The sequence below is a fragment of the Crocodylus porosus genome, unplaced genomic scaffold, assembly GCF_001723895.1.
Source record: "Crocodylus porosus isolate Cpor-Errol unplaced genomic scaffold, CroPor_comp1, whole genome shotgun sequence".
In the NCBI taxonomy this organism is placed as follows: Eukaryota; Metazoa; Chordata; order Crocodylia; family Crocodylidae; genus Crocodylus; species Crocodylus porosus.
In genome coordinates, this window is record NW_017728951.1 from 28,889,783 (window position 1) to 28,901,420 (window position 11,638).

At 38.6% G+C, this 11,638-nt stretch overlaps 1 protein-coding gene across 2 annotated transcripts in view; it reads right to left on the reverse strand.

Moving 5' to 3' along the window:
• Positions 1-1,236: 1,236 nt before the first annotated feature.
• ZNF518A (zinc finger protein 518A) overlaps positions 1,237-11,638 on the reverse strand; it is a 10,631-nt gene continuing 229 nt past the window's right edge. The window contains exons 1-3 of one of the 2 annotated variants that reach the window (XM_019556130.1): positions 11,213-11,513; positions 10,530-10,655; positions 1,237-6,895 (exon numbers count right to left, since the gene is read on the reverse strand). In XM_019556130.1, the coding sequence (XP_019411675.1) occupies positions 2,158-6,771 (4,614 nt within the window). In that variant the 5' untranslated portion in view covers positions 6,772-6,895; positions 10,530-10,655; positions 11,213-11,513 and the 3' untranslated portion in view covers positions 1,237-2,157. Of the gene's footprint in view, positions 6,896-10,529; positions 10,656-11,212; positions 11,514-11,638 lie in introns of those variants that run through there. The other variant, XM_019556129.1, reaches the window with a different exon arrangement.

Sequence of the window (11,638 nt, forward strand, 5' to 3'; positions counted from 1 at the left end):
AGTGCCATTTAGCCTACCCCCATCACCACATGGCCCACTGTATCCTACTTCTGGTTGGACAGCGGTTGCACACGTTGCAGTGCTCTCATTTGTGAGTGCCATTACCAGAGACAGTAATTGTGTGATCTAGACACAGCCTTAGTCACACACCACTGAAAAAAATACCTCAAGTGAAAAAACCCCAACAAAATGACATAAAACATCCGAGAACTTCACTGTATACACCAACAAAATCTAGAGATCAAGATGAAAAGTCTGTTGAGAGCAAAGCTGCTCTTAGTCACCACCCACTGGGGGGGGAGCAGAAAAATCAGATCACTCAATACATTTTGGAACTTCAGACACTTATTTAAAAAGTCTCCTGGCACAAGTAAATATTAACTCAACACATCCAGAAAGGCATAAAAAATTATGCCAAGTAATCTGTCAATGCCAAAACTTTTTACAGGGAGATCCGAAGAGGAAGCTTCTATTAAATGTACTTGTATCATTTTCCTGATTTATGAATATTTAAACACTGAAAAATTTCAGATGAAATATGCTAAACACTCATTACCTTATAAAAATGAACCATGGGTTTCAATCTGCTCCCACCCACATCAGTAAGAGGCTTACCATTACCTTTGCTGGTAACAGAATCAGTCTCCATATTCAGATTTGATTAACAATGCACTATTCCACAGAAAACCAGTATATGGCCCAAGTATAATTTAAGGCCTTACACTGATTTACATGATGAGCTTTTGCTGAATTTCACCAGTGATTTCCTACAGTATTTGGAAAGCTGAAATCAGATTTCTGTGGCGCAATCTTGGCAAAACTTCCACCAACTTATTAAGGACTCCAAGATTTAGTCTACCCCCACCTGAACATAGCAATCTCCAAAAGACAGGTTATGACCCTTAAGCTGCAGGCAGGTACACACAGTGAAACAGAAGGCTCCTTAGTCACTTTCACTAGCTATTTCTTTCATCCTTGCCAATGGGAATCCTGTGAGGATGTTAAACCCCTTCTCTTTTGTATGAGTGGGGAATGGCCAAAGCATGAGTGAAGACAGTTAAGTAATCTCTAGTTACTAACTGCACAGATTACTACCCCCTCTCTCTCCCGCCACACCGAAGACAGTATAATCTAATTTCTGGTCTGCTACTACAATGAGTGCAAGACATCCAACCCCTTTCTCACACTTTGTGACAGAACATATTTAGAAATTCTATAAATGCTCATAATCATCTGTAAACATAAAGTTATAGCAAATTTAATGAGTCAATACAAATTAGGAATGTTCATCATTCTTAAACACTATATACATTATGAATATTTTTTATATATATATGCACACATACCGTACATTTCCAACTGATTCCATTCTTAGGCTCAATGTATTAAAACACAATTGTAACATGTTTATTAATTTATATGAAAAATACTTCACTAAGAAAGTAGACAAACTGCACAGAAATAGTACAAGTGTCATGTGCATAGCAATATAGCTTAAAGCATTCACATATGGCTTTGTTTAAATGAAACTATTGGGGTATGGCCCTAGTTGGACCTATGGTTACACAGTTGACATAATGTAAACTGCTTCACATCTTTTAGGCACTTGCTAACAATAGTGTTCAATCCCTGAAAACAACAAACTCAAGAACTAAACATCTGAAATTAAAACAAAACAAATCCCAAGAATAATATAGCTGTGTGTAGTTGAAAAACCTATAAATCAATTTTAGTAGTGCATGCACAGAACTGAAAGAAGGGCGAGGAAAATTTCTGTGCAAGATTTATAGCAAATAACTGAATATAAAAATATTTACATGTTTAGGTTTCTTAAATATGTACACAACCAAACCCCTGAAGACTTAGTCTAGAGAATAAAAATATAGGACATGATAGTAGTAACAAAAAAAAAAAAAAATGCAGTTTTATGGAACTGTATTTGCCATTAATTATATATCTACCCCACAAAGCTCTTTGTTTCTCTAGGTCCAGCATCATCAAAAAAATCCATTCCTCTTTTAAAATACAACCATTTTGAATTATTTTAAAAATTTATCAGTGATACTAAAATATGAAACAACTTGTTTATCATAATTTGGCTCTTTAAAAAGGAGTACTGTATGGTAGTTAATTTTTTGCTTTTTTCATTCAGCAACATTATACTAACAAATTCCAATCCCGAGTAGCTTCCATTAGATGTCGCTGGCCATGTCCCACCCAATTATCTTGATTGTCAAATATCCTACCACAAAACCAGCAGCTAAATTTAGCTTTCAGGGTATTATCAGAGGTAGTTTTCACAATCTGATAATTGTTTTTACTTGTCTTTTTCAATGTCAATTTTAACACAAATCTTTCTTTTACAGGACTTATAGGTTTAATCATCCTGTGCCTCTTCTGAGAAAGATTTTCAGTAGTTATGTCCAAAACACTGCAATACGCTGGTTCCAAAAGAGCATCTATAGTTCTCTTTGACAATGAAACTTTAAGAACATGTCCTTTAAATTTACTAATCGTTTTCATTACATTGACAACTTCTGGAACATCTGCATCAGGATGGTTCAATACGACAACTGGCTGATTTCTCCGAGGACATTTTACAAGTTGCTTAGAACTAAAAGGAAGTAGTTTTAAAGTTCTCACAGTTTCTTTTGATGCCCTTGGTCTGTGTGGGCCACCTGATTCAGTAATAACTTGAGTCCGATTCTTTTCCTTACATTTCCTGTGCAACATTATTTTTTTTCTAGGGGGCTCTTGAAAATCATCTTTCGTTTTCCGTTTGAAATTCTTTCTTTGTGAAACCACTGCTTCAGAACAAGCTTGTTTTAACCGAGTTTTGACTTTTGAAATTGTGTTTCTGGTGTTCCATGTGGACTTTTGACTGTCAAAACTATTCCCTTTGTTAGCATTTACACCTTGTCTACAATTAACTGAACATCTCTGTGACCGTGCCCCTGTAGGCTTAGTGGAATGTACAGGTTCTGCAGGAAGTACAGAATAAGTTGAATTAGAGCTTGCCAAAGAGGCATTTGCTGGCATCAATCTACCTGGTAAGAATAAGGCATCGCTAGAAGAAAGAAGAGTTTGTCTCTGTGCTAGTGCAGGATTTTTCTGAGACTGCATGCTCTCCAATTGTAGCGAGGGCACCGATTTGCTGGTTGACTGACTTATACCAGCCATTACATTAGAAGTTTTTATTTTCAGCAAAAGCTTTTGTTGCATGGCTCCAGTTGTTTTCTTTGGTTGAGAGTTTTGATTATAAGCATTATCTCGAAAAACATCACATACTGCAGGATTGTTTGGTGTCATACATTTTAGAAAAACTGCTTGTCGTCCATCAGGCAATAGTGCATAGACTGGTTGTTCCTCTTGGTTCCCCTTTTTTACTGACTCAAAGGAACCAAACATAGCATCTTTATGTTCTGGTAACATTTTTACAGAAGTAATTCTTTTCACAGATGAATCAGGCGAATTTGTAATGACAAGAGGCTCTCTGAATGACATACTATTTGATGAACCATTTACTACTTCATCAGGTGCACTGCTAACACTACAGGAATTCTGAAGGTTTCTAAAACTGTCATTTTTTGCATCTGTCTTTGAAGATGGTGTTATTTTATTATACTCTTTAGATGCAACTCTCCCAAAAACCTGAGAGCTATCACTGGCGACATTTGCAACTGCTCCAAATTTCCCACTAAATGTCAGTATCATTCCAGGTCCCTTATTTAAAACAAAGGATGCAGGTATACCTTTATTTGTTTGAATATCAGATGAACTGGTTGACGGAAGAGGTTTTCCTGAAACAACCTGCGATCCTGGCTGGTTAGCAAGATGCAAAGGTACAAGATATCCTGTTGGAGGTGACTGAACCAAAACTTTTTTTTTCTGTTTTGGAAGAATTGATGAAAAGCTGCTAGGATTTTGGGCTGTAGACCTCAATCTGTCTTTTATCAACTGCCTTGTTATGATTGCATCTGTGTGATTTTTCAGCAACGCGTCAACACCGACAATTCTAGATAACTTATCTATTTCTTCTGTATTAATCGCTGGTGTCCTCTCCTTACCTTCATTTCTTATGCTACGTCTCACATTCAGCTCTCTTTCTGCATTAGCTGGAAGACTGGGTAAACTACATGCACTTACTGAGTCTTTTAAGTGTGTAAACGTTTTATTACCCAGCTGATTTGAAAATGACTGGTCACAATGAGGCTTAATGAACTTATTTAACTTATTGTGAGATTCTTGCTGAGTAGTTGTTTTTACTTTTAACACATCTTGTAATAACTGGTTTACTTCAGGCGACAAATAATTACATGCCTGCTTACTTTGTAATGAGAAAACTGATGTGATCTTAGGCATGAGAGATGAATTAATACAGTCCGAAACATTTTCTGCCTTAGATCTCTCAGCTATGTTTTCTACCTCTGGATTTAAGTGAGTGTCCAAATACTGTTTGTCACCACTGTACTGTTTTTCCATAAAACACTGTCTACCATTAACGCATTCAGACTCATTTTTTGAAGGTAGAGAATTATTCTTAGTGTTTGCATATCCATAAATTCTATCAATATTTGACTGGGATGACACATTTTTTTCCCAATTTAAGCCCTTTACCAGCTGTGAAAATGAGGATACAGATTCACTTCTCAAGCTGTTTTGCAAAGCAAGTGTTTTGCCATATGCGATTTCTTGAGATTTTTCATCTGTTGACATCCAAATATTTGCAGGATTGTCTGATATGTTCATTTTAGAGTAATTATGAAAAGGCGGTAATCCTTGGTTAGAAGAATCAACAGATGAACAGTAAAGATGATTAGTTCCACTGCTACGGTGCACGCCACCATTCTGTATTTTAAACTCATTAGGGAAGGGCATTTTCATGGGGTCATAGTGAAGTGTATTCGTAATCGTGGGAGAAAATACCTGAGGATGACTATGAGCAATGCAATTCCCCCATGATAGAACATTATTTCTAGTTCCAACTTTTGTCTTCAAGTCACAGGGAGGTCCAGCTGAACCCAGCTTCATTGGCAATTGAGCTGAACTTCTTCCCACTACTACATCAGGAGGTGCTACAATCTGAGAACTATTCCTACCATACGATAAAGAGTTATTTTGTTTTTCTGTTCTCTGTTTCCCTGAATGAGAGGCAGGAACTGAAAGTGGAAAGGAGGTTAATGTGTGAACAAAATTATTCTTTGGGGTTGGCTGATCAGTCACATATGATGTAGTACTTGAAGACAAGCCAAAAGCATCAGTAGTCTGTAGTAAAGAATCAGATGAGCCATCTTTAACCACATCAGATTTTTGTGGCAATGAACACAGGTTCTGTTTGTTTGTTGGTAATAATTTTATTACAATATGTTGTTTTCCATCCACCATCTTAAATCCCATGAATTTAGCACTGTAGTTTGCTGGAACAGATATTTTATTGTTTTTCACCATCAGCACTGTAGGTCCATGGACAGCGTTTTTCAATAATCCCAAACTAAAACTTGATCGGTCTTCTATTTTACTATATTGTGCAGTGGTAGGAGACAATGTTCCGCTTTGGAAATTATGCTTTTCATTAAGTATAACATGATCCTTTTCTTCACTCACATGCAGATCCTTTACATACTGGATTGCCTCTTCAGAGTTGGGTTGAATTTTGTTCATATTTCTAAGCACTTGCAGGTTTCTCTCTCCAGTATTGTCACGTCCATGGTTAATTTTCTTCCGTCTCCAGAGAGCCTTCTTTGATGCTCCAGTTTTGTACCGTTTCAAAACAAGTTTTAGCCCTGTTGGAGTCTTTACAATTCCCTTTTCACATTTATCCTTTTCCAGTTTATCTTTTGCATACAAGTGATCTCTATGCAAGGCTATGACATGTTTTAAGAGGCAATCCTTTCGTGATGCACTGTAGTTGCAATACTGACAACTGTAAGGAAATGAACCAGTATGAACAAGAAGATGCTTCTGGAACTCCCCTTTTGTACAACTTACATGATGACATTTACCACATTTAAACTGAACTTCATTATGTCTATGAATGTGCTGAACAAATGTCCCCACATCTTGAGTAGAAAATCCACACGTTTCACATTGGAAGTGACCATTTACACAATGCTTTGATGTGAAGTGTTTTGTCAGATCCAACAAGGTATACATTTGCTCATCATTACAAATCTCACATTTTACTAAAGTGCTGCGATGGGTCCGTCGATGTTGTTTAAATGACTGAAAATCACTAGCTGAAAAATTACACATTTCACAAGGGTATGAAGGCAACTCTCCATGATGTAACAGTTGAAAGTGTTTCTGCAGATCATTCGGGCTATATTTAATGTTGTCTCTACATTTTGAGCAGGTGAAATTCAGTATTTTTGCTGTAGTTTTCAACCCCTCTTCTTCAAATTGTACTTCTGGTTTCCTTGGCAAGTTGTTACCCTCTGAATAATTTAAGTTATTTCCATTTACTGTTTCTTGACTTAAAGACTTTCTTGCAGTTTGCTGTTTATGCTGAAACAGTTTTCTATATCGATCAACTTCATGTTTCAATATTACTTCACTTGGAATGTTCACTTTGGGTAAATCAATTTTCACATTTTTAAGTTCATAAGAAAAACTGACATCTAAAATTGATGGTTCAGGCATTATGTTTAAAGTATCATTCACTAGTGCTTTTTCCATAGCATTTTTTCCAGAAAGTTCCTTTGCAGCATCATCTGTTAACAGAGTTGTTTGTTTTGTACCACAAAAAAAAAGTTCTTTTTCAGATGGCATCATTTTAACACATCCCTTTTTCTATTTTAGGTAGGTTGTGAGATTGTTCTTAATTTATGAAGCAGACAAGACTATTGTGCCGAAACGTCTTCAGACTTCTACGAATTTCCCCATTTTAAAAGTTACCCTGAAATAAAAAAAAACAGCACAATGCATTAATCAGTTTTTAAAAAAGCAATGACAACATGCTCTTCATCAAATTATTGAAAAAATACACACAGATCAACACATTATATTTATTTTTATTGCATTAAGTCTTAGAAGTTAGCAGTACCAGGTCAAAAGAAAACAAAAAAAGCCTGTAAAACAATTTTTTTCTGAAACTTCTCATTAGGTATATATGTATTTCAGTATATTAAAAGAAAATCACTATACTAAAAAAGGCAGCAAAATACTTCGGTAATTCGCAACTAGAAAAAAGGCATCACCTCAGACCAATTCATTCAGAAAGGCATGAGCTAGGCTACAATCTAGGTTGTCAAATATGTTTGTATATTCCTTGTAACAAAGCTTTTGTAAATAGAAGTGGATATTGTATAAGATTCAGAATGTTTCAGAATGCTGCTTACATACACTCAGATTGTACACATTACTCAAGAAAAAATGAATTCTGGATTCCATCCATAAACAAGAAAAAAAACCCACATTATTTCTCCTATGAAATGGGTACCAATGATTTTATAAGTTCTAAAACTAGTTCAGTGAAATTTGACTCGAAGTGAAAATTATCAGCTTCCGTTATGCATCCACTTCTCATAGTACTTGCCAAAAATTATGCTTAGAAAGTGAGAACATTTGATCTTAGTGTGTACATGGATTTACATATGACTATATAGATGGATTTGAAGGCATATATTTATTGAAAAACAAAACTACCTCTTCCAAAGCCAGTCTCATAATCAAGCTTCCTCCCAATTCATTCCCCCCTACACTCTTTCGAATCTTCTCAGTACTCCTGAACTACTCATTTCAAGACACGGAAGGTGAAGTGTACCTTCACTCAAGATCAGATGGGAAACTCTTCAACCTGTCACAACTTAAGGCAAAGACTAAAGTTTGAAAGCTGCTTGCTTATCAAGGAGCTTCTATTCGCTGATGATGATGCCCTTATAGCCCATGACAAAGACCTACTACAAGAAATCACGGATAGCCTTCCAATAGCTTGCCAGGCATTTGTTCTATCAGCATAAAGAAAACAGTTGTGCTAGAACATGGAGTTCCACAAGATCCAGTCACCCTTAATGAGAACCAGCTAGTAGTCCAAAAGTTCAGTTACCTAGGTTCTGTAACCACAAACCTCATTGAAGAACTTAATGTTCACACCAGAAAGTCTGCTGAAGATGGTGGCAGCCTAACTAAAAGCATATAGAACAACTCAAAGCTTACCATCAAGACCAAAATGCTACTGTGCAAAGCTTGCATACTCAGCACTTGTGCATAAGTTGTCCATGTTTCCCCAGCATACACATCAAGAGAAAAAGTTAAACAGCTTCCACCTGCACTGTTTACGCCACATACTCAACATCAAATGGCAAGATAAAGTTACCAACACAAAGGTTCTTCAAAGGGCAAAATTGATCAGGTGTGACAGCTAAACCAGACAGACAACTGCACTGGCTAGACCATCTGAGCAGCTCGGAAGATGGATGTATACCCATGCACATGCTATAGGGGGAACTATCAGAGGGAACATGGACAACAGGACATCCCAAGCTTCGCTACAAAAGACACATGCAAGCGAGATATGAAGACATTTGGAATTGATCCTGACTAATAGGAAACGCTGACAAGCAACTGGAACAAGTGACATCAGTCTCCACCAGGGTATTAGAGTCCACAACAGGAATTCATTCGAACAGCCTGAAGAGAGAAGAGTCCATAGGAAGCAAGCAGCTCACAAACCACCCAATCATCACACACACACACACACAGATCATGCAAATCTCAGACTGGACTAGTCAGTCGTATGACGCACTGCAAGCCATCTATGCCACAGGCTGCAATATTCACCGTCTCTTGCAGATGAGAGGATGCCAATCATTGGTGTCTCATAACCAAGGCTCCTCCTAAATAAAAACTTTATTGGCTATGTCCATGAACATATTTCTCTGGATTAGTGAATTGTAAACTCAGATAGATATTGCTAGTATAATGTCCTGTTCTACAAAGGCTCTGCATAGGTGCTTCCACAGCAAGCTTCGGTAAAAGTATTAAAACAGAAATAAGTTATGGAAGCCCAAGTCCATGCCAAAACATGAGACCTTCCACATGGCAGCACAGTATCTGTTGGGATGGACTGTCACTGAACATCATTTTCTGTTCTTCAAAGTAAACTGGCAAAGCAAGCAAGTCTGCACCTCACTATTCCATAACCTATGAAGCTCTTTCCTGCATAGACCTTGTCCTTGCAATTTTTTCCCCACATTCTCACTTCCTTCCTACCTAGCAAAACCTGAGAGATCTGGAATGGAAGTATCACAAGATGCTGTAATCTGAGCTGCCATCCCCCCTCTCTGCACAAGAACTACAAGAGCTTAAGTTACCAGCTCTTACAACATCATTATTGGGGGCCTTCAAATATTTTGCCCGTAGTCTGGAGAAAAAGGATCTTGTATTAAATGAAGAAAGAAGCTAGAGGTTGCTAAATTTCAATATATTAGAGGAAGAAAAAAAATCTCTTAAAATATGCTTGTACAAAAATGTTCTTAAGAATGTCCAAACAAGTGTTTGCAATGGGAGAGCAACACTTTCTAGTACTTTATACAGCAATAATTTGAACTAGATAATTAAAATTTAACTAACAGTAGCCCTCAGTTAATTAAACCACAGAGTTTAAAATTAAGAAACAGGAATTTTACCCTTAGAAAACTGGTTAAACATGTCCTGTTTATTGACAAATGTGAAATGAGTCCATTCTGTATTGCGCTACTTCATATGCTACTTTGTAGCCTTTGAAAGACATGACATGCACAGGTTGTTAACAAATATTGTTACCTATATATTCTGTTGTCAATAGTAAAATCCACTGATCTAGAAAAGCAGAGACTCTAGTTCTTATAGAAAGCATTAGTGACCAAAGCATGATGCAATTCTGCTAGACATCATCTTTAAAAGACATGCAGCCCATTAAGATTAGAGGTCCCATCATGCAATATTTAATTCTGATTCTACTGGTTGCCTGCTCAGATTGAGATGGAACAGTGTACTGAATGGGTAAGTCTACAGTATCTACAGGCTGTATCTTCACAGGAAAAATGAACACAGAGAGCGTGTTACATCTTATGCAAAGAAGGTGTTGAAGTACAGTGGTTCCCAACATTTTTGGACCGCAGACCAGCAAACCGCGGCCCAGAAGCAACCATGGACCAAAATACTGCAGACCAGAAGTGATTAGCACGCTGCGGACTGGCAGCCAACCCTTTTTTATGCCAGTCACTTCTAGACTTTTGGTCCGGTAGGCAACTCTCCTGCAGACTGGCAGCCAACCTTCGCGACCCAGGGGTTGGGAACCTCAGCTAAAGCGGACTCCAATTAGTCTCATACTAACTGAACAGAACATAAGCTTTACAAAGCAATTCCCAAATTTATCCAACTAAATTGTATTCTACTTAATTAATTAACCACACAAACTGCAAGTTAATATCTTACGCTAACACAGGAATTACATATTAGCAACTTTTTTTAAGAACATCTCTCACACAGTAAGACAAAATAAGTCTAATAAATTTATCCCTGCCTAAAAACAGGCAAATAAAACTTACATATTAAAACAAGATTAGGTTTCATTCTTCAATGGCCTTCTCAACATCTTTCATGTGGAAGAAAAAAGGGTGCTTATACAATGCTCGGAATTGGCCGCAGCGAGGTCAAATACTGGACTGAAGGATCTGGAAATATAGATTAAAAAAGATTTTAAACAGCTGTAAACATAAGGAGATCTTAAAAAGTAAACAAACACGTTCTTCATAATCTGATGCTGTGTATGTTTTCTAATAAAATGGGGGAGGAAAATCTATTGTGGGATAAACCAGCTGTCAAGAACAAAATCAGTTGTCAAGAATAAAATTCAAATCACTTCTCGGTCTCCTGAAGGCTCACAGTAAGTGAACTATTTAAAAAAAAAAAATCAATTAGAACCAAATTGGGATTCAGCAAAACAAAAAACAGAAATGAAACACACAACGTGCACCCTCACACACCAAAATGTACCTTCTTATCTCAGTTCCTTCGGTATTTCTAACTGTGGTATCCACATGCCCCACGGGCCAGAACCAGTAGATACTGTTACACGGAGCAGCGTTGGGTCCTTTTCCCCACCCGCTCCAAAACCTCAAGAATCAGAAGTCAAACTATGGGAAAAGCTATAAAACGATTCCCAAAGTGAAAAGTGCTTTATTAAAAAACAAAAACAAAGGGGGGGAGGGGGGAAACCTGAAGTAAAGACTTGCCCTTGACCCCAGAAGGGACGGTATTTGATCGCGGACCCCCGAGGGCCTCCGCCCGCTCCGGCAGCCCCTTCACGCCCCGCGCGGAGCACACCCGCTGCCCCGGCCTCGCTCCCCGCGGGCCCGGTTCCAACCTACTCTGCGGACCCCGCGCCACGCTCCCCCACCGGCCGAGACAAGGGCAAAGCGGCGGGAAACCCGCCTCGGCCGGGCACCGGGTCTCCGCGCGCAGCCGCAAGCACTTGGCCGGGAGCCGTCAGCCCGGCGCCGCGGGGGCGCCCCAGCGCGGGGCATCGCGGGGCGGCGGAGGGATACCGTTCCCCAGAACGAGACACGCCGCCAGCCTTCCGCGCCGACAGGAGCCGGGACTACTTAACGCCCCAGCCCGACCAGAGCGCGGATCCTACCCCCCGCAGGCGACCCCC